At 40.8% G+C, this 22,511-nt stretch overlaps 1 protein-coding gene across 1 annotated transcript; it reads left to right on the forward strand.

Moving 5' to 3' along the window:
- Window positions 1-11,603: 11,603 nt before the first annotated feature.
- On the forward strand, window positions 11,604-19,567 carry T265_15539 (hypothetical protein; the record flags this gene model as incomplete). Its single annotated transcript, XM_009178539.1, has 2 exons — window positions 11,604-12,193; window positions 18,802-19,567. Coding segments are annotated over 2 exons (1,341 nt in total), but the record flags the coding sequence as incomplete, so codon positions are not given.
- Window positions 19,568-22,511: the final 2,944 nt, after the last annotated feature.

Below are 22,511 nucleotides of genomic sequence, written 5' to 3' on the forward strand. Positions count from 1 at the left end.
GGCCGAAAAGCTGGATAGCCGCTACTAAATAGATTGGGAATAGACTGGTGGGTCAACTCATTTGTGCTGAAGAGATTCACAACAGAATTTAGGATTCAGTATCGAAGTCCAAAAGCTGGAAATCACGGAGAAAGTTCGGGACTGCTTGGGAACCTGCTGTGTGTGAGCTTTTAGTCTTCGCCACCTGATTTACTGAGTTGCATGAAAGCCAGCATGGCTGTTCAAAGATGATTTTTCCAGTGTTCATGACACCAATATTGGTTTCTTCCTTGAATTAAAAATCCTGCTTGAATTTCCTTGCCACCAACTACCAAACTTCATGTATTCCTTCTCACATGGAACATCCAAAATCCAAAGTGGCCAACTCATAGTACCAATATCTGAACTACAGGATAAGAGTAAACCGCGATGCGTGCAAACGTTACAAAAGCCTGAAAGCGCCCCCAAATTCAAACAAATAACAACAGTCCCGGAATCAGCAGATCTCACATCATTGTTAATATGGAAAGTATATTGTCACAGTCACTGTGATGGTTTCGTGATTGCAAAAGAAGACAAAATCCAGCCAGCCCCTTAACAAATAGAGATGCGATACAACGCACAGTGAGTAGACTGCCCTCCGACACCCCCCATGAGAGAAAGGTTTTTGTTACGAATGGTCAGCGGTCTAGGTTAAAAAAACATGAAATCGGTTGAGCAGGACTTGAATAAAAGTTGCTGAGACTACTTGCTGCAGGGCAAAGCTGTAACTGATCTTCCTCTTTGAACCGATGACGACTAATTCTCAAAGATAACCTTCCAGTTGCTCTCAGCCGACTTTTGCGTGCACTCTTCTGGATGCCAGTGATGAGCATCTAAGGTTGGACATTTTACATTATCATCTGAGGTCAGAAAAAGCCAAAACGCAGTGGATTTACTGGCCACGTTATTTAGCCTGAATGTGGGATAGGTGTGTGCAGTGCGCTGGTACCGAGCAACTGGTCAGGACACCCAAGATGGTAGTCATCCGTATCCGTCTCCCTAATGCTATTCCGTGCTCACAAAGGGGGCTCGTATGAACAAGACCTCCTCCAGCAAGCACGACAATACGCACCAAACTTTCATCATCGTTGCCGCTTTGCCACGGGTGGATTCGCCATTCAGGGAATGCGTAACGACCATCTTTCCGACTGACAAAGGCGGGTTGTTTTGCTTAACACCATTCCGAATTCATCGCCAGGACATTTCGGGTAAGCCGAGTCCGGTAGGGCAACAATTTGTGCTTCCTAATCACTCCGGTGCTTTCCCAATTTTGAAAAGTTTGAGGGGTCTTGGGATGGTCTTTTGGTTTAAAACTACTGACAACAGGATCCACGGTGCGAACCCAACCGTGGCTTGTCTACCTCTCTTGTCTAGGCTTCGATAAACTGATACTGTGATAGTTCTACTTCCTTCATGTACACGATAAGGTTCTGCGATTATATGCCTCGTTTGTTTTGTTTCCTGAGTCTTTCGAACTCTGTCTTGCTTGAGGCTGATGGAGGCTCTCAATGAAAGTTGATGAAAATTCTTTCGTTCATTGGGATCTTTGTTAGGTAAAATTCTCTTATCATGGACAGGATTTTAACCTCCCTCTCATCCTGTCTGCTAACTTTTATGGCCATTGTAATGAACTCCACCGAGATTGCATTGTATAAACTTCGACAACCAATCGCTTAAGACAAAGTTCTTTCACCATATTGCTATTCTAATGACTTCACTAACCGGGTATCAGATTACTGGAAGATAGGCGTGGCAATTCTTAAGACGGGCTGGTAAGTACTTTTGATTTTCAGTCTTTAGATCATCAGATCTGGATCGTATTACGCCGGACGTGCTTCTTTGACACTAAGCAGTCCTGTGAATCTGTTTTACCTAGATATCCACCGTACGCTTAATGCTCGAAGACATTAACCCAGACATTTGTGTGTTAACAGTGAGTTACATCTAGCAACATGCGGCACTCGACTTAAAAAACCCTTTTCATTGCCCAGTTTCCATCAATTTATCAAAATATTTATTGACAGTTTTGAGGTCCCTGACACGCAACTTAGACTCGCATGTAGGTTTGACGATCCCGAATATCAAAACGAAGAGCTGGGTTCAAAGGTATACGGTACCATTTACACAGCCGTTAGCAAAGTCATACAAGAAAACTCAATTGCCCTCGTTTATGGCGTCAGCAAGTGCGCCAGTCTGTCACTAGCCCGCAAAGCACCGTGTCAAGACCCATGTACCGAACAGCGGCTGACAGAAAGCTGGCTCATTAGTGTTGGTTGCGGTTGTCCTTCCTTAGGCCAGGCTTGAGATTCCGGTTGGCGGTGCGATCACACAAAATTCATGACAGAACAATTTATAACAGGCCAGGAGAGGGTGAGGAACACGTGTCGGTAAGTCGTGAGTGTGTAAGCGTGCCGTGTAAATGACACACGCACAAGTCAGTATGCGGGTGCCGGAGGTGGCAACCCTGGCAGCCCTTGAGCAAAACAATTGGAAGTTAATAGTACATGGGCGGTATAAGCAAATGAATGGGGGAAATATCACATCAAGTTGGATTCAATAGACAGAGACAAAAATGCGTCATTGTAATTATTTTTTCACAACCGATATGAGTGTGTTTGAAAATTCTGGATAATTTGGTAAGACAATGCTCTCTGAGAGAAAGTTCGCCAGGTTTGACATTTCGTCATTGCATTAAGCATTCATTTAACTGCTTACCATTTCATGCAAATTGATTATTTATAAGGTGCACTTTTAAAATTATGGTGCATTCCACTTTCACTATAGACTATAGACTAATTCCAGACCCAATTCTTTTGCATAAATTACTCCGTCCTATCAAAGTTAGGAAGGCGAACAATTTTCATTCTTTTTCCATTCAAAACAGTGCTGAGCTTGCGCGCATTGCATCACGGAAGGCAGAAGAAATCGTTTTCAAGGCGCGCTGTTTGTCACAGAAAGCCCGATATTTAGTTCAAGAAATAGAGCCAGCTTTTAAACAGCCTGGTATGTTTTGTCAAATTTCTTGAGTTTTTTCTCCGAAAGTCGTCCAGATTTATTTTAAAAGTTCCATTAGTTTGATGTAACTCACCTCTTAATTATATCCTTTACCATAATTATTTTTCGAGAGAATAGCTTCGTCTCTTAATTGCTTTGATTAACTTGACAGTGGAGTTCGAGTTCTAAGTGGCTGCGTCGGAAATTGGAAGTCAGACCTGACGTTGATTTGAAGGAGAACTGAATTTCGCGTCACTGAACCAGAAGGATATTGCAATTCTCCATTGACCAGCACGTATACTCGCTGATCTGGCCTGCACCTCTGTTGTTATATTCATGGCTGAAATTGGATGTATACCTATTGGGTGTCATTTCGTGACGATGAGTCATCTATATACTTTGTCACCAATCTTGTTTTGAGGATATGAAAAATTCCAGAATGGCACGATGCTGTCTGACTAAAGTGAGCATGGCAAAGGCCAGCTGAATTAGTTGACAGTCGTTTTTACCGTGACTGTTCAATTCTACTCCGTTTCCCTGCAGTAGAACAGTACGGAATAGTGAATTGGCCGCATTCTGCCCCGACAGTGTTGTGACAAATCAGTACACCGGCTACAACCAGATAGGGATAAATGTGTAAACAGGTTCCTTCATTGAAACGCTCAGGCAGTCACCGACCAAGTTAGTTTAATGACAATACATCAATCATAGGAATCATCTAAATTTTATCAGCCTCGTCCAAACGATGAATAGCGCTACTCACGTATCGTGGCAAAATGAATAATAAATCTGGATGTGCACTTTGATGAAATTTAGAAAGTGGAAACAGATCACTGCAAACAGCATATTTTTCAACTCCACTAAGCTTAAATATTGTTTCAGTTCTTATTTGTCTGGAAACGGAGATAGACCACTGGCGACTGTCAAACTGTCCCCGCCTTCATTGACAAACAGGCTTCAGTATCGATCCCACGGTAGGCATTTGGAGTGATGTTCCTCCAGACAAATACTTAGCAATTGCAACTCTTTTACATTCAGTGAAGCAGCTTCAGCCGGAATGTCGGAAAATTTCAAGTTGATTCACACGTGAAAAATTTCGATTTTGTATATACATGCTTGTTCAGTGGTGTTGACCTTACAGACATGACTAAGTACTATACGGAAAATAGTCCATATGCTTTAGTTATGAGTGGTCTTATACTTTTCGAGGAGTTACTTTCAGCAATCTTCACCAATCACCAGTGAAAGGTGAAGAGATAGATCACATGAATGTCATCAACCGAAATGATGTTGACGGTTTCAACTCCTTATTATCCTACCACAGTACTAGTCACAGTTTACCATGGGGATATATGCAATAGTATGTATTTGTAATCTGTTAAAAGCGTGCAAATTATTGCTGGTTTCTTTAGAAGTTCAGAGGCATTGTCACCAATTGTCAACCATACTGACAGTTTAAACCACACGCGTTGCCCGTGTTTTAGTGGGTCGCAATGTCGCACATTTCCTATTTTTGTAATCATCCTGATCATTATAAATTAGTACTTGTGGGAAGACAATGCTCTCCTGGAACCGTGCATTATTGAAGGAAGGTCGTTCAATTTACCAATCTATTCCAGTGCTGCTAGTCATCATGATTCAATGACGTTTATCTCCGATTCTTGGTCCCATGTTACTCTAATCAACGACACGGTCAGCTCCCTCGTGTTATTAGTGGAAACGCTTTCTAATTTGAGTTACATTCCACTACTATTAGGCCATAGGTTTTAGTAAAATGTAACGGCATGAAAAATTGAACTTTGTTAATACGTCGAGAGATAAATACGTCTACATATAGATTTGGCCGATGTTTCCATGCCAAGAAGAAATACGGAGATGTTTAAAAATGCTCAGGAAACCAACGAGACTTTGGATGGGTAACTTAAACCGCTTCACGGGGAAGAGCTATTTGATATCCTTTCAAAAGTGGAAATAGGGAGAATGTGGTACCAGATTTACAAGGTTTGTTAGCCCATTTCAGCCCGTAACCGCAAACGGTAGAGACGGGTACGGATATTTTGTCGGAGCTGCACGAAAACACACCATGAAGCCTGCGTTCCGTTCTTCCAGGTGCTCACAAATTCATACCGACAACCCTGTCGTATTCATTCTGAACTATTCACTCATCACTAGTTGCTTCAAATCGTTACGTCAAAAAAGGAACAATGAGTTACAATGAGGCTTTTTCATACAACCTTTTGCTTGAAAATAAAGTTGAGTAAACATGTGACGACAGTGGATTATGTATCAGAAAGCTAGGACATGGTTAAATTCAGAGGAGTTGAGTAATTTTAATACATGTATCTCTAGCAGTTCACCCCAGGATTTATCACATATTCTAATCTTTTGATGCCTAGAAGCACCAGGTCCAAACAGGAGCTACTTGATGCAGGACCACTATATATATATATTATACAGCTGTTCGATATTGATCAGACTTTTGCATTAAAAGCATTAAACAGGTCAGATCACATCTAGGTACTTATCTGGTCTAACTCGGCTAAATCACTCGCATTTTTCATGTGAAAATATGCTGAACTTTTCAGCAATATTCACTGAAATACGTCCAAGGCGCGCTGGTCAAGTATCGGTGAAACTTTTGCGTTACATATCAGATATCTGGGGTACAGACTACCGCATACCAATGAAAATGTACTACTGACAAGCCTCAATGACAGCAAAATGTGGGATTACGGATTTCACTTTTTATTGTGACCTTATCAGAATAATGGACTAACCATGCTAGTTCAAAAGCGAGTGACGTGAACGCTGATTAGATTTATAAAATTGCATTGCTGTCAAGGTAGATTGCGTGGAATTCGCGATTATTCAAGATGGGCGTTGGTCAATAAATGTTCTCTTGCAATTTTTATTTTAATCGGCCAGGGTACTCGTGATTTTAGTTCAAACAAAACTTGATTGAAAGCTAACATTATGAAGCGGTTTGGTGTATCATGTGCTTAGACTGTTCGATTTGCTGTCGGCAGCCCAGACTACACGTGCAATACTTGAGAATTCCTGGATTAGGCGAATTGCAATATAAGAGTTCATCTATAAAACCAACGATTGAATTTAATACACCCAAAAACAAAAGACAAGGTGAACCAAACATTTTGCAAACATTCCAGTCCCCAGTCAGTTAAATAACACACTAGTCTCACTGTGATAAATAAAATAACCGCGTTTTATTAGAGGAAGCGAGGACGAAAAATAAAGTAAATATACTACTGCCATTCTCTCAAGAGATTTTAGAGCAATATTATTTGATATTTTGTCAAGAAAGCTTCGGCACACTATAAACAAGCTGCTGGAACGCACATTGGTCATCATGAATCTATTTTGGTGGAAAAATATTCATCGGCATGAAAGTAGAGTCATAGAATTCTTCAGCTTTGTATGGTCGGTGCTGGAACTAGCTACATGGTTTTCAACACCAGAGGCAAACTTGAGCCCACAACCCAACTTCAAGCAGAGTAAGGTCTTTCATTGCGTCATCTTGTTAGAATATTAGCTGGTTCCCCACTTTGGTCGCACAAATATTACTTGTGTTATATTAGTCAATTCGTATTATTGTTGGTAACATCGTTAAGGTCAGCAAACTTCATTGATGATATTCTTCCCGGCCCAAGGTAGACAATGTTGAGCCCGGGCGCACATCAGCCCTGTGCAATTCTCCGTATTAATTCACTCTAGAAGTGTGGCCGTTTCAAGCAAACCCTGTACAGTTGCAGGCTTAACAAAGGGCTGTTCTAGTATTTGCTACAGTTATAGTCTAATTTCAACTAAATTGCTTCAATTACCGTTTGTCTTGTTTCCATTTGATCGCAGAATATGTTCCTTCTTTATTTAAAACAGCAACATTCTACATCGGGATGTTATACATTGCGAAGTTTCTACGCTCTCTCAGTTACCTTGTAACACCGCTTTACACCGAGGGATAATTTGCGTAAACCTGAAATCGAATGGTTGAAGACCTCGTAGCGCGTTACTTCCTTGCCTGACATCGATTGCTTAAGTGATCGTGTGGTAATGGTGATTCAAAACAAATTTGATAACTGCTAAGCTGCGAAAATGTCATAATAATTATCTGGTTCAAGCAGGGATCAGTGGAATGGTACTAAACTGATCAAGAAGAATGGGGATGATCTGGACGTCTGAGGACTTTCAAGAATTTTTCGGTAATCTAATAAGGACAAACGGGATTATCGCCCCGCTATTCTCCTCTCTTCAGACTGGGAACAACGAAATCCTCGCGGAAAGTTCTCACTTACATTACCCTAAACTTTTTAATGTAAAACTAGCTATCCTTGGAACAGACGAATTAGATTCAGAAATAAAAGAGGTCGTATTATTTTAGCGAATGTTTTTTATCTGTCAGACTTCAAACAGACACTACACAAATATAGCTGAAGCATTTTTCACCCGCTTGAATTAAAGTCATCGTAATTGGGACAAATGTGCGAACATATCTGTGCATATAATATGTTTATAGATGAGGCCCTCAAGCGTGAGATTCGTACATATCATATGAGGATGAGACTCCCGAAAACCCAACTGAGACAGTAAATTACCGTGTAAAACTGGTAATACATGTTGTTGGTAATCACAAATACTGTGATGACATTTTAGAAAACACATATATATATATATATATAATAAAGCATTCTGTGAGGGAAAAGTAAGTCCACTTTTGTGGGTTTATTTTCGAAAACGAAACCGAGACATTGGACAGGCAGACGCCACTTGTACGCGAAACGCTGGTGTGGAACTAATCGTCAAGGTCACGCCATGCTCATGGTGTACGATTTCTTGCAGCAATCCTATGTAATTGTTTCATCCTTGTTTACTTGTCTTCGTTTATCTTATTGACTGATATTTTTAGCATGGAAATGATTGCTAATTTATCCGGAAAGTGAGCTGCAAAGTATTAGCTAAATAAGGAGGACATCGAGGATGACAGAAAGTATTTGTCTCTGCCTCTCACCCAAAAACTGGAAGATTTTCGCATTGAATGCTTATATGATGACTTATCATGAGAAGCATAGTTAGCAGTAATCCGCATACAATATCTGCTAACACCCTACTGTGAATCAGTGAATGGTGAGTCAACAGCCCTAAAGGAAAAACTTAAAAGCTTTCTAGGATCATCTTGACTGCATCCATAAATAGTCGGCAATTATTGGTAACTCGATGACAAGCTGAATAACGTGAGGATAACCTACAATCACCTGCACACTTTCAAACAGGTGACACACAAATTGTTTAGCCAGTATGCCATTACCCCCTTAAAAAGGGATTAATCTTTTATGTGCTTGGATCCCATGAACGCTTATTACTGGAACGGTATCTTGGTGGAACTTAGATACAATGCATTATTGATTATTTGGAGAAGAGGGTTGAATTTTTGTGACCGAAATGCTGTATCATATACTAGATATAACGAAGTTCATTGAAGTCTTGACCCCGAAAACGCATCCGTTTTTGAAATACCTCATGGATGCAGGCTATACGTCTTCCCCTTCTACAAGCAGAAGTCATCTCATCTCATCCGGGTTATACGGATAACGGGGTTTGATTATTTGCAGTTTCCTAAATAGAGAGGAGAGTGATCATGGAGACACCAACGAGGAAAATGTATAGCATCGTATGTATGTATGTATGTATGTATGTATGTATGTATGTATGTATGTATGTATGTATGTATGTATGTATGTATGTATGTATGTTGTATGGTATGTATGTATGTATGTATGTATGTATGTATGTATGTATGTATGTATGTATGTATGTATGTATGTATGTATGTATGTATTATGTATGTATGTATGTATGTATGTATGTATTGTATGTATAGTAATTGGCTTTTACGTTTCAACTTTCTCAGGGGTGTGAGAAGGCAAGCAGGTAGCTTCAGACATAAAGTGAATCTTTATGAACTCTGGTTATTGCACCGCAACTGAATCTGCAGATATGAAATTTTCGTGCGCTAAAAATTTCAAGTTAAGCTGATGTCCCAGTTAGGTTTGTGTAGCTTTATATGGAACGTCTGTGTGCAAGGTAGTACTAGAACTCGTCTTTGTGATGACCGTCGACTTGGTTAAGTAAAACTAAGGTTATGTATAGTGTAAGCAACAGTATATCCCATTGATCTATCCCGACGAGACATCATTCGTCTACATTACACTTGTTTCAATTTGGGTCTGTGAATTACTCGTCCCAGAACGCTAAACATGATGAAGTCGGATGTGATATTATGATCCCCTGTAGGGTTTCCCATTCAGTCAGGTTGTCACGTTTGTGGGTGCACATCTATGGATTTTCTCAACATCCATTTTTTCGTAGATGTTTAATCTGATCAGCAAATATACAGATGTTGATTATCGACGGAAGTTTTTTCTTAGAGTAACAACAACGACACCAAGGGAAAGTTTATGCATGTGGTTGCGAAAATTAATTACGTCCCATTTTCCATGCACTCCTTAAACAAGAGCTTTTTGATCGTTATTGTAGTTGACTTCGTGCTCTCTTAAAACTAACCAAACAGGGCTTGAGGTACTGGTCCGGTTAGTTATACCTAACTGATTATAACCTAAACGTATCAGCCAGATACGGCATCTATTCTGTTAGTCTTTCTCGACCTTTTTCTTTGGACATCCAGGCGAAATGTTTCCGTCAGTAAACCGAACGTTTTTCACAAACTGGTGCTGTTTTTCCATTTAAAAGCGTTGCCTGTTGACACCTCTTTGGCTTGTTAAGAACGTCGGAAGCAAGTATTTTTTATTTTCCCGAACGTTTTGGTAAACATTTTTCTGTGGCACAAAGCAAGATGATCGCCTTGTGCGGGGATCGTCTGAGCATATTTTGTAGACCCAAAGCAGACCTTTAAATGGCTCCATAATATTCGTGAATTTATCATGCGAAGCCGTCTGTTTGTGGTAGATATTCTGTTACAAGTAGGCATTCATTTTGGTGTGAAGTTGCTTCACACATTATTCAGTTCACCTCATACATCAATAACGGATAAACTGGAAGCTTCTGTGGCTTTTCCTGGCTCGAACATAAGTGATCTTGATAAATTTTGCGCTAAATCAATTACTGTATGGAGAAAGTAAATAGGGAATGGAAAAGAAACCGGATTCTTAGAACTCTAGTCAGGTTTATTGGAAGGTGGGACATTTTTTACGGACTGTCAAATGCTTCAATAGTTTGAAATGTTGCTCTTATAGTCTTAGTGAATACACTTTCTGAAATGCAGACACTGAAATTTACGAAAAAGCACACTTGATTCCAAGACATAGTTTGCAGAGGGAATGAGAACTTTAAACGTCTTGGGATTAGTCGGTCTGCTCTCAAATTATTGTGCAGTTTTTGCCATTTCAGCTTTGGAGTTTTAATATTCGCAACTACGAATGATACTACTGAATAGTAACCAATGAGAACAACCTCGATTACTGGTGTTACTTACTGGGAGTGCATATTAAAGATTTCGTTTCGGAAGCTTGTTATGTAAAACGCGGCTGAAGGAGAAATCAAAGAATGGGCAATTTTAGTCAGTGTACGACTGAGAGCAACTGGTATCCAAATATGGTGGTGTTGATTATGATGCTCAAGTTAATACAAGTGGGTTGAACAGGACGATTGACACATATGTGAGGAAATTTCGTATATCTTTGCTGATCTGCTTGCACCCTCGTTCCTTTGCAGTGATCCAGTAATCAGCGAGGCATTTACCCCGGAAAAGTTCCATAGAGTGAGCCATGGATACATCGAAAATTAGCAGAATCGATTGATAATCACGTAGAGTTGGCCTCAAAGTACCATAACGGAAAATGAACTTATACAAAGACATAAATGAACGTAGAACAACTCTGCAGCAGGTTTGAATTTAGCCAACTTGTATCGCGCATTATCCTCTTTCTCAGCCACAAAACGCATAAATATCACACACAGATTACAGATGTTGCGGTTTCGTGCAGCATATTAGGTCGGGTTTGAGAAAGAGACTAAGTGAAACGACTTTTTCATCGACTCGCTCTCCAGTGGAGTAAATTGAATAACACCGTAACTGTAGGCAGAAGTCAGCTGAAAGTAAACACTGCCTTATTAAGCAGCTTTTCAACTTTCCGATCTGTGAGTGTCGTGACGTTCGTGAGCGTGCTCCAGCACAACAAAGAAGCCACGCATGCATCCCGAGACAAGCCAATTAAACAACGGACAAAAATGATGCTAAAATGTTGAACACTACAGGCACGGTTGCTGGAATCCCTCTGAGAGACAATTCAGCTGGGTTTCACGTGAGTCAACCAAATTGGTATGCAAGTATGTTTGTGGAATTTTGCGCAGTTTTGTAGAACCCGGGGACTGTGATTAACTGGTGATCTCCAAAAAGGGCGAAGCCGGTCGTCAGCTGTCGGAGAGTTTTCAGCAGCCTTACGAGTAGCCTGTTAAGCGCACCGTATTGATAATGCAGACATTTAGATTGAAGAATTACGACACAGCACTAGATAGATCACTAGTGCCTAATGTATTCACATTGTTTGTTCTTTCAGGTTTACAATGGGAGATGAAACGATGTGCTGGCAATCCGTCTACGTCACGACCGCTTGGCACAACATCTGAGGCGACGGCTTTGCCCGATCTTCTTAGCCCGGACGTAGAGGAACAAGTATCACTTCCTCCAAAGGCAGCAGTAAATGCTTCCACAATTCGCTTGGGAAAATTATGGCGCTCCAAAATTCTCCGCGCTGTAACAAACCGACTGCTACCCCAAGAATCCCAGCCAATTACCCATGCATCCGTGAGAGACGCAGATACGTTCGAAAGATTTGCGAAAATCGGCAATCCGAGATTGGAACTTGAAAGACCAAATCAGTCCCAAGAACCTACGAGCTGGTCACTGTCACCACAAAAAGGAACCACAAATACGAATTATTTGGATAAGACAGAAAATGTGCGACAGACGGAAACAAAGCACGTTTCCATTCTAGTGGACAAAAGCAGAGGTACAGCTAATCAAAGTGCACGAGAACTTAGGCAAAACCAACCTGAAACAAAGTTGCTCCGACAACAGAGGATCAAACAGGCTAAGCCCATTACCAGGACGATTCCACTTGCTGAGAATGAGAGTTCACTGATTGAAGTGAGTGAAGTTTAAGCTGACAGTATAATGCTTAATGCTCAGACTGAAACTTTAAGTGACAGTTACTCTTAAACCGTTCCTTTGAAAAACTGAACATCCATGGTTTTTATAATTAGTCAATTAGTCAAAAGGTACAAACCGTGATACTATAAACCTAAACGTATCAGCTGGACTTTCTTAATGCTTTTCTCTAGACATTTGTGTGAAATCTGCAAAATGAACTGTTTTCACAAACTGATGCTGCTTTTGAGTTAATAAAACGCGATAGGCCGTTCTCCGATAGCTCGGTGTTTGCAGCCGGTCTAAAAGTCCACTGATCGATCGAGTCAGCGCTCGTACATATCGTTTTAGATAGCATGGTTTCGAGATTGTAACTCGATAGCTTTGATTGCAGTCAAGCCAGGACATCGGATCGATACTGGCAGACCCCTAGAACCTTAACGTTTGTCATCCAGAAACCTATGGGAATACTCAAACAATTACGAAAAAGCAAAAATCCTGCAGTGTTTAGATAGCTGGCTTCAACACAAGACAGAGACAAACATGTTCACAAAATTCCTCGGGGGATACATCAAACTTGGTCTACACCAAAAACTTATTGGGAGCAATTACACAAAAACCGTGTCCAATCCGAAAGCGTCTCGCTAAAACAATTTACGCGCAGTGAAATTATTAAAATATACGCACAAGTGGGCGAGTATCAATGGCTAACTAGCCAGGATCCTTCAGAAGATAAACTTTAGGAAAGTTTACCGCTGAAATTATATCTACAAAGTTGGCTAACACGGAAACATCCAGCCTTAACAAAAGCCTGAGTGAGGCAAGGCTTCGAAAAGTTGAAAAAAACTAGAGGGGGAAGTACACAACTATTTTGACTTCGTTCTCAACGAAACGCTATGGGAGGGCCGACATTCTGCTGTCCACACCGTAGGCATAACAGATAAGCGTCTGAAATGCAATTCAACAACCTGTTTGGTCAGACTAGATCTGGTTTGGAGTTCAGTGGCCGGCTTAGACTGTCTCAAATCCGATAAAGGCAGTTGCAGGTGGCAGTACAACTACGTTTATATGATCCAGATGTCCTCTCATAAAGAAACATGAAGCACTAAAAGCAAAGCTCTACGAACGCTAACAAAGCCTGGCAAAAGAGCGACAACAACATATATATATATATATATATATATATATATATATATATGGGCGTGGATGACTACCTCACGTATATGATGCAAATCTGAACCACAGCTGATAAACTATCCAAAAAATCAGAGGAGTGGCCGCCTTATTCTGATGTCTTATTCAAAATTCTCAAGCCCGTGGGCAACATGGTCGTACGACTTTCTGGTCTGCCTAGGCTTGATAAGGAATAGTTACCATTGAGGTCTATTTTAGATAGGTGTAATTTTTTATATCCCACAAATGTCCAGTGGTTGGTTGAGACTTTGGATCCCGTATTTAAACGTTTATGCCAATGTATTTTCCCTGAAAATTTTAAGTGTGCGTGCAGCTGATAAAAGACGTTCACGTTAAATCCAAGTTGGAATGCTATTTCGATTTAAACTTTATTTTATGAACGTCCTGCCCGGATGATGAAATGTGTCTGTGATAACAGTGACTCATCAGATTTGACACTGCCATTCCGCAGTCTCTTTTAGGGTGGCGATAGTTAGATGGGTATGTTGGAGCCTGGGGTTAACTTACCTACTTTCATCTGCGGCAAATAGGTGATATTGTTATGCTAGTGTCAAACAGCTCCAGAATAGGTGCTCGCCTTAACAGCAGCACCAAAGGAATTCCTCTATTCAGTTTTCTTTTGAAACCAAAATTGACAATGCATTCCAATTTTTGAGCAATCTACAGCATCAAGTTAGATATATGTTCACAGGAAGCCCACGTGAACGGGACAGTACACAAAATTTTACAGTTTTGTGCCACTAAGGGAGAACCATGATTTACCCGTTAACAAACAGACTAAGGCGAATTTGCTCTGCAGAAGGAAGCCCACGTGAACGGGACAGTACACATAATTCCACAGTTTTGTGCCACTAAGGGAGAATCATGATTTACCCGTTAACAAACAGAGTAAGGCGAATTTGCTCTGCAGCTACTCTGAACTGAAGTTCATCGCTAGTGTGTTCGGAGCCGATGGTTGTTCCGAGAGATTTAGAACCAAGAATATGTATCAACGCCCTATCTAACAGTTACGACCGTTGCAAAAAGTTGGTCAAATTGAGTCTATCCATGTAGGATACTTGCTGACAGACACAGTCAATCACAGCTTTTTTCGACCCCTGCAACACACTTCTGGCTGCAACTCTGCGATCTTGATTTACAACTAACTATTTACTTAACATAAACCTCAAAGACGTGTTGTCAGTCCTCATCCATAATTTGGTTGTGTTAGCTTCTCTACTGTTGTTTAGCTCACGAGGTTGGGCGCACGAGACGACCGCTTGCTGAGGGAATACGTGAGCATTTCCTTGGCCAAAACATCACGAAACTCAGTGGGTCAGCCAAAAGCTCAACTGCGTCACCCATAGTTAGCTTAGGTCACGTGGGTAAACCAAATGAGTCGTTTTGTCCCAGCTACCGAATACCCAATAGACTGCCAGTATTGATTCAACGGCAAGGCTTGACTACAGCAGGGGCGGTCGCCATACAATTGCTAAATTCGGCACCAGGCTGTCGAAAGTGACACGTATGTCAAGGAGTCGTCTGCCTACGGGCCTGAGTTTGACTTGGTTACGTGACACGAATCGACACCATCAACCCAGTCGCTGAACGGCGATCTGGATCGTCTCACGGTATTCAACTGAATGTGACATGGAGTAAGCTGACAACCAATCGTCCATATTTTCAGTTTTTTATTCCGTCGAATAATAGCTGTCGCGAAGTCGAAGAATGATCAGTATTTTCACAGGAACGAGGCACTTTGTTCACATCTGCTGGGAAAGCCGCTGGGATACAGAGCAGATATGGCGACAGTTTCTGCGATCGAAAAAATTTGAGGAACGAATAAAAATGATAGTACCCTGAAAGATCTTGCCAAGTTGAGTGTGTATGACTTAGTTCATGACTAAGGTCAAACAAACAGGCATGTGCCAGTCCCGCCCAGATTTTTTTCCTCTCAAAGGTCGCAGTTATCTAGTGGTGTAACCAAATGAAGACAAATGATTTGATTATTTCAAGGTTGCTTAAGAAAATGAATGTGGCACATGGGTTTCAGCCACAGTATTTTATTGTGGCGTGAAATAAAAGGCGAAATTACGGAACATTTTTCGAGGTACAATTCATGAAAATATACGGTGAGAGACGGACCGATCTTTACCGGGAGAACATTTCATCATCTGGTGAACTGCGGCTGTGGGTGTGGCTCTCCATGATGAAAAATAATTGGTGGTAATAAGTATTTTGAAATCGAGATATTTGTAATAATCCATCGTTCGATGTGCTCAGCTGGTCAAATACCCATACAGGTAGGCATGATATACCCCATTTGGTGTTCTAAGTTGTGTATCCCGGGAAATTCCAAGAAATTCAGTCAGTAATTTGAAATTATGGACCTAAGTTGAGGTCGTGGTGGCAGATGAGCGGTAAATCGGAACCAGCAACAGACTAGATAACACCAAGTGTCATGAAATGAGCAAACGACATCCAGCCTATGCAAGCAATCGGCAAGCCAACCAAAGGATGCGCCTATCTGTAATTAGGATGTCCACATATCTAAAGTGAGAAACATTAGCAAATTACATCAATTTCTACATTCATATTTCACAGCTTTGTGTAGTTAGATTTAGTTTTCCCAGAGATCATCAACCTGTCTGATCCGGGCGGAAGGGGTCATAAAACACCCTGAAAGTAGAGAGAGATTGCAGAATTATCAACGACAGATCCCTAAAGACAACAATAAAGAGTCTGATATTGCCATACCGCAGGTGGCAAAAGTTCTAACGACATTTTACAGAGTTATAAGAATGGAGTACAAAGTTATCGGTATGCTAATATAGTGGATCCCAACCGACCAATATTTGTAAACTCCACGGAGAAACCAAAGTCTGAACTACCTTCTTGGAAAACATTACAAGGCATCCTGAAAAGAAGAAGACAAGATGATATCCTGGTGCATTAGCATTACAATCAGTCGTGGTCAATTTAGATTGACATTGTTGGAACTAACAGATTCCCTTTTGGAATATTCCGGTGGAAAATGGATATCAGAAACATTATCCTCCTCTGTAAAGTTATATGAACTTCTAAACTGGTTTCGAAATCGAGCTATGTACCCCTCATAAATGTCAATGGAATTTGACTGGTGACGTTTCCAGGCTTTGTGTTTATTTTCTCATTTTCTGACCTTACTTCATGTGAGCTGTTTGACAGAGAACATGCAGTTTGATTGAATTTCCCAGGATTGCTGGGTTTTGTCGTGAAGTTGACGCAAGAAATATCCATCATCCTGGGCTTTGTCTCCATTCAGCGTGGATGAGATTTTGAACCAAACGTGCTGTGGATCGATTTTAATTTTCGGTTGCCATCGATACCGGTTGTGATAAAAATGACATTTGTCCAGGTGGTCAAGTAAAGCTAGACAAAACAAATAAATTTATGGTAGCCAAATTTATATGTGGTAGACCGCGGGTGTGCAGTGAAGTTTATCATGTGTACAGTCTGAAATGTAACAATACTTCAGGATAAATTTAAACGCGTTGCAGTGAACAGTAAAACTGAACAGATGGTAATCCTTCATCGTAATCCATTGGTTGAACCAGAAATTCCTGTGGAAAAAAAGTAAATACTCTGCTATGTCATTTTATCCCCAACTTTTCTACCAAGATGGTTGGCTATATTATAAAAATGCTGAATTAGTCATCTTGGATTATGGCAATTCTCTCTGGATGGAACTCGTTTTCTATTACTTGACCATATTTTTTCAATAGATAAGTTTTGGGTTTTTAATCCGGTCTAATCCCAACAGTTTTATCAACATAAGATGACTACGTGCTGAGATGGCATTCCTAGATTAAAGATACACACAAGCACCCAGTCAGCAAAGATGGTCGCAGCTATTTATCTGGTGCAGCACTACATATAAGGCTGATTGAACCTCTTCTAATGTCCGGTTGGTGTTCCGCCTGGTAGGGTTTCCTGCTAATATCACTATTTATCTCAAAATGCTTGCCAGTAGGGTCCTTCAAACTTGTATAACGTTGGCCTGTTTTGAAAATAGATGTGATTCATTCAGATATTCACGGTTTTCATGAAACAGTGTTACAGATGAAACATTCCGTCTGTAATATCTAGGTGATATGGATAAACTAACGCTGAACTGACACAGAAAAATGAAATATTGACGTGCGACAACTTAGAAAACCAACCTATAGAATCGGATGGTTGATAAATGGTAAAATTTGCACGGCATCAGTGACCATAAGGTTTTTTTTCCATTTTGTCGTCTTCCAGATTTCTCTATTTGACAGCTGGGTCCACCACTTCTGATGATATCTGAAAAAAAACAGCAATAGTTTTGTCCTGACATGCTTTCAACGATGTGTTCAACTTGTCTATATTTACCAGTTAGCTGCCTGACCGTCAGTGATCAGATTGCAGAACAACCGTTCCAAAAGTAACTAAAAAATGCATTTTTCAGAATGGGAAGAGAGCTTAGTGAAACAACAATTCACAGCACATTGAATAACACCCAAGGCGTTTAAGGTCACAGTCCTGTGTTAACGGAATAGGACTTAGCGAATATACACTAATTTGCAGATTTATTTGGTTTTTCGAGAGGCTCACCTGATACCCAGCTGAGTCTCTCGGTTTTGATGTTTCCAGGCTGTCGAGGGGATCTCAGCAACCTTATGAGTGGTGCGTTACAAGAATAGGACTTGTTCATCGGAAGCATATTTAGTAACCTGAAACGGAAGAACCTGAATCCGGCCCTCATTAACACAGGTGTGGCAGTCCTAACTGCATTGCTCTTATTGAATTCATTACTTTTAAAAGTGTTGCGGTCCATATCATCGGTACTCACGAGAAATTATTCGCTGCTACTCCATTTCCGGACGAAAATTATCAGCCATTTGATACACAAACTCTAAGTTCACTCCAATGGTTGTGTGGATTGCAACTCACCATATCGTAATCCAGTTTCCATATGAATCTTTTCAGCGGATTAGTTGTTATTTTCAACCTTTGGGAGCATTTGCATTTTTGATTTTACTTCCGCTTCCATTGTTGAAATTTCGTCATTCGTCGATGCATTATATTAAACGGAAGAACGAACAACCACGATTCCAAGGAACACATGAGGATCAGCCGGAAGGGTTTACTCCGGTCTGACAGATGGAAAATATTCTCGGCTTCAGGAAAAAGCTATGATACAATAAGGGGATTTCTAAAAGTTTCTTTGAATCAAATGACGAACGCAATAAAGATGCAGAAACCCGTTCTGATGAGATTTTTGGTACGTAGTGCTCGTATATTGTACAGTAGGCCAAGAAACCTAAACTGTTCACATTATGCATTATTTTCATAACTGATTTTTTCTTCTGAGAACTTTCGGGAAGCCTCCAACGTCCTTTCCACGTTTTCTTCCACCTAACTTACAGGATACTCCAGAATCGGTGGACATTCCAGTGGACACCCACTTGTTTGTGGGGGCAACCGAAGAAAAGTTAGATGACCTAAAAGAGCCACAACCTGATCCTTTGGGTCCCACACCTCTTGCTTATTCCAGAGCTGCCTCAGTGCCGAGGGACCGGGTAAGGAGAACGTTGGAATGGTCAACCTGTAGGCAAAAATCCCTCCCCAACGCAAGTACAGCTCAGCACAGTAACTCGACATTTGGCGCAAAACCTCTAGAAGCTCAATCATACAGCCGAACCGCCCAGGCTGAGACACCACAGGAATCGGAGTTAGAAAGTGAAGGTCTATATGACCCAGGACTGGTCAGTTCGAGAATGCGTTCGAGACACTCTCCCACGAGCTGCGGATTGGAAAATCGTGTCAAGAAAGCAATAGAACATGAAGTATGGGCCGAGCCGTTTGCAGAACCTTTACATGCACCTAAACTAGAATCGCGCCACACACAGGATTCAGGCTACCTCTCTATGGATCCAAGTGATCGCTCTTTTTCGATAAGAACACTGAGTCATTCGTTATCTCATCAAGTGTCCGTACAGGTTGATAAGGGCAGTTCTCCGAGAAGGGAAAGTGTGCCAGTGAGCAGACAAGAAGAGTTTAGTAAACAGCCTTTGCCTGAAAAACAATCTGTCGTGGACGTAGCACCGAAAAGCACATTGCCGATGTTAGCAGTGTTGAGCTCCAATGAAGAACCGAAACTGTCACCCCCAGATCCAAAGCGGGCAAGGCCAGGTGATGGTCACCCTGTCCATCCAGAGCAAAGAACCAGTCAACTTCCACGTTCAAAAAAAAGACGACCAACCAGTAGGAGTCGTTCGACTATGCCCCGATTCCGGTGAGTTCTGCAACGAATTACAGGCCAACGATATTTATTCACCCTTCTTCTGAACTGATATACATAATACCTAAAATTAGTTCAGCTGGCTTCGTTAGGTGTTAAACGTTTGCAGGTTATGCTGGTCATCTCTGTGGTGAAACGTTCATCAATGAACCAACCTTTTTTCAGCCTCAGCCAATTTCTCTATTCCTTATTCTTTCATCATGATAATCAGAATGTTGTTCACAATTCTTTCTGTGAAGGCCATGAGTGAACCATTGCTGGGCTACGTTTTCAAATTGAGGGCTTTTAAAATGAATACGGAATATATCATGTATGAACCCTTCCATCTACTCCGTCCCTGTTTATCATTCTTGCTCGTTTTTGAGAAGTCACAACAATGTAGGGACTATTCTGCTGCCCAGATGCAAGTCAATTCAGGCATCTTGGGTAAGTTCCGCTATTTGCACAGTCGTTTATTTTCTCTAAACGCTCTCTACATACGGGTACTTTTACACAGTACGGGACTTTGTCAAAAGTCTTCATAGGGAGGTTGGGGTTGGCTCAGGTAACATGTAGTTTGCTTGCAGGTAGAATACCCCTATTGTTGTCGTTGTCTGTGTGTGAAATAAAGATAGAAAATAAAGATGCTGCCCCATCAACTTCCTGAATCTTTGTGGTCGGTAGCACAGTACGTAGTGCAGCAAAAGCATACAAACATGCAAACCGAAACTTCTTAATCAATCCAATTTTTTTATGTGATTTTATGATCAGCACTGTTCCAATAGCGTCGGCACCTACCACTACGGTTGCCATTGGTGGATTGAACCACTGTGAGTAAACCGATAGCAGACCTCCTCGCTCGGGATTAGGGACCCATTTATGAAATTTTTCAGGCATAATTGCTCGTAACTGTAGCTGAAAAAGTGAATCGGCCGGAATTTTTAAGCATAAAATAAGATGTTGGACGGCGGACTGGCACCCTTTTAGATCGGGATTTTGGTTTTCAAAAAAATTTTATGCGTGCAGCAGCAGAACCTGGAGTCACACGAATGGTCTGCAGTGAGACATGGAATTCTCCAGTGGATTACAATGGGGTGTGACGGGCGTTCATTGATGATACAGGACACAATCCGTAGCAACCGTATATCTATTGGTGGCGCAAAATAATACGATAGCACTTTATGATATTAGTTTGCCTCTTCAATCTTAAATACTGGTATATATCAAAAATACGTATCTTAGCTGTTGCTTCATACCATGCGAATAAAAGCCAACCAAATGGGGATGTCCGTTAAGACCAGGAGGATGAATTGCACTCCAAGATTTTTACCGACTGCTCAATTTAAGAAAAAAAGGGATATTATAGCATTAAAGTTTCTGTTCATCATCGCAATAATGAAAGTAGCCAACCCTAACCCATTGTTAAACTGCTGGTCTACAACTATAGCCAACGGTTTGGGAACCTTTGTACGTCCAAAGATTTTCACTTGCTTTGATCTCCATCTTCCAACCCTTTTTTTGTTACTTCCGAAGCCTGGAATTCGCCTAATAAGTTCCTTCTATTTTATAGTATTTCATCTACTAGATAGGACTTCATAAGTGCTCCTCCAGCTCGAAATTCTACACACATGCACACGTGAAATCATAATCTATCTAACCATTAGTTTATAAAGATTTGGGTTCAGAAACTGAGACCACAACAAATGGTGTTGGAGCTGCTTATGAAATCACTGGTGTCTGATAGAACCTCTTCTTTCCAGGTGTGAGTTAAATCAGCAAATTATCAGTAAATCGTTCAAAAAAATTAACAGTTCACTATGGAGGAATCCAAACTACAATGTTTGAGCTTGTTAGATGGCGGTATAAAATTTAGTTTTGCATAGCAGTGAGGTGCTGTAACTGGGAGAACGATTGTTCAATCAGTGATCGAACCTTGTAACAACTTACGTGCAAGAGCATACGTCAGCCGAAAGTACCGAACAAAGACATGCTGTTTCTCTTTCAACTTTAGGCAAGAGTGTAGTGGTATCGTTTAACATTATCTTTTTTCGTATAGGGTGGTTTCTCCACTATGCCGGTCAAAATGGGAATCAAGTCTATTTGAAACAGCGACGAAATAAAGAACACGATTGTCTATAGAGTTATTTGACGCACTCGTATAATTGTGCACTTTCAAACTTTCCATTGTTAACCTACAGAATTACCTCGGGTACGTGTGAATTGTGACTTTTTTGTTCATCCGACCGCTTCTTGATTGCGTGAATACGGGTTGCTGGCCGCGGCTGTCAGAAAGAATCACCCAATATTTCAGAATTATTACTCGGTTGAAAATCACATGGCAATAACTCTTTAAATTGACATAAATTATGGTCATAATTTTGCTTTTTCCACCAGCAAAAGAACCTAGCAACAATTCCGCTGGCAAAAAAGAGGATTTGCATGTTCGCTTCCCAATATAAATAATCACTGCTCGAACGTAACTCTCAAATTACAGTAAGGCACACAAAATTTACCAAGTCACTAAATAATGAACCAATCAGATTATTAGGTACACATGTTTTTAAGCTAAGCACATGTGGACATATCGTGAATGGTGCTTTTTCTTGGTGAGCGAAATGCTGTGAAAGTCTTCGCGAAACGTTTCTTGATCAAGATTACCTCCATTATACTTTCCATCAAAACAAGAATTGTCCTTATTCTCATTTGGGAGAAATTGCCACATTTATTACATTTTTCAGGTATATGACAGTCTGCATAAACCAGAAGCTGGACTTCTTTCGATCAGATGTACAGCAAAAAACGGTGCGGCCCAATTCATGCTCTTTCCGTGTTTCTAGGATCTGTTGAAAGCTAATG

The sequence above is a fragment of the Opisthorchis viverrini genome (assembly GCF_000715545.1).
Source record: "Opisthorchis viverrini unplaced genomic scaffold opera_v5_577, whole genome shotgun sequence".
NCBI classification, from domain to species: domain Eukaryota; kingdom Metazoa; phylum Platyhelminthes; class Trematoda; order Opisthorchiida; family Opisthorchiidae; genus Opisthorchis; species Opisthorchis viverrini.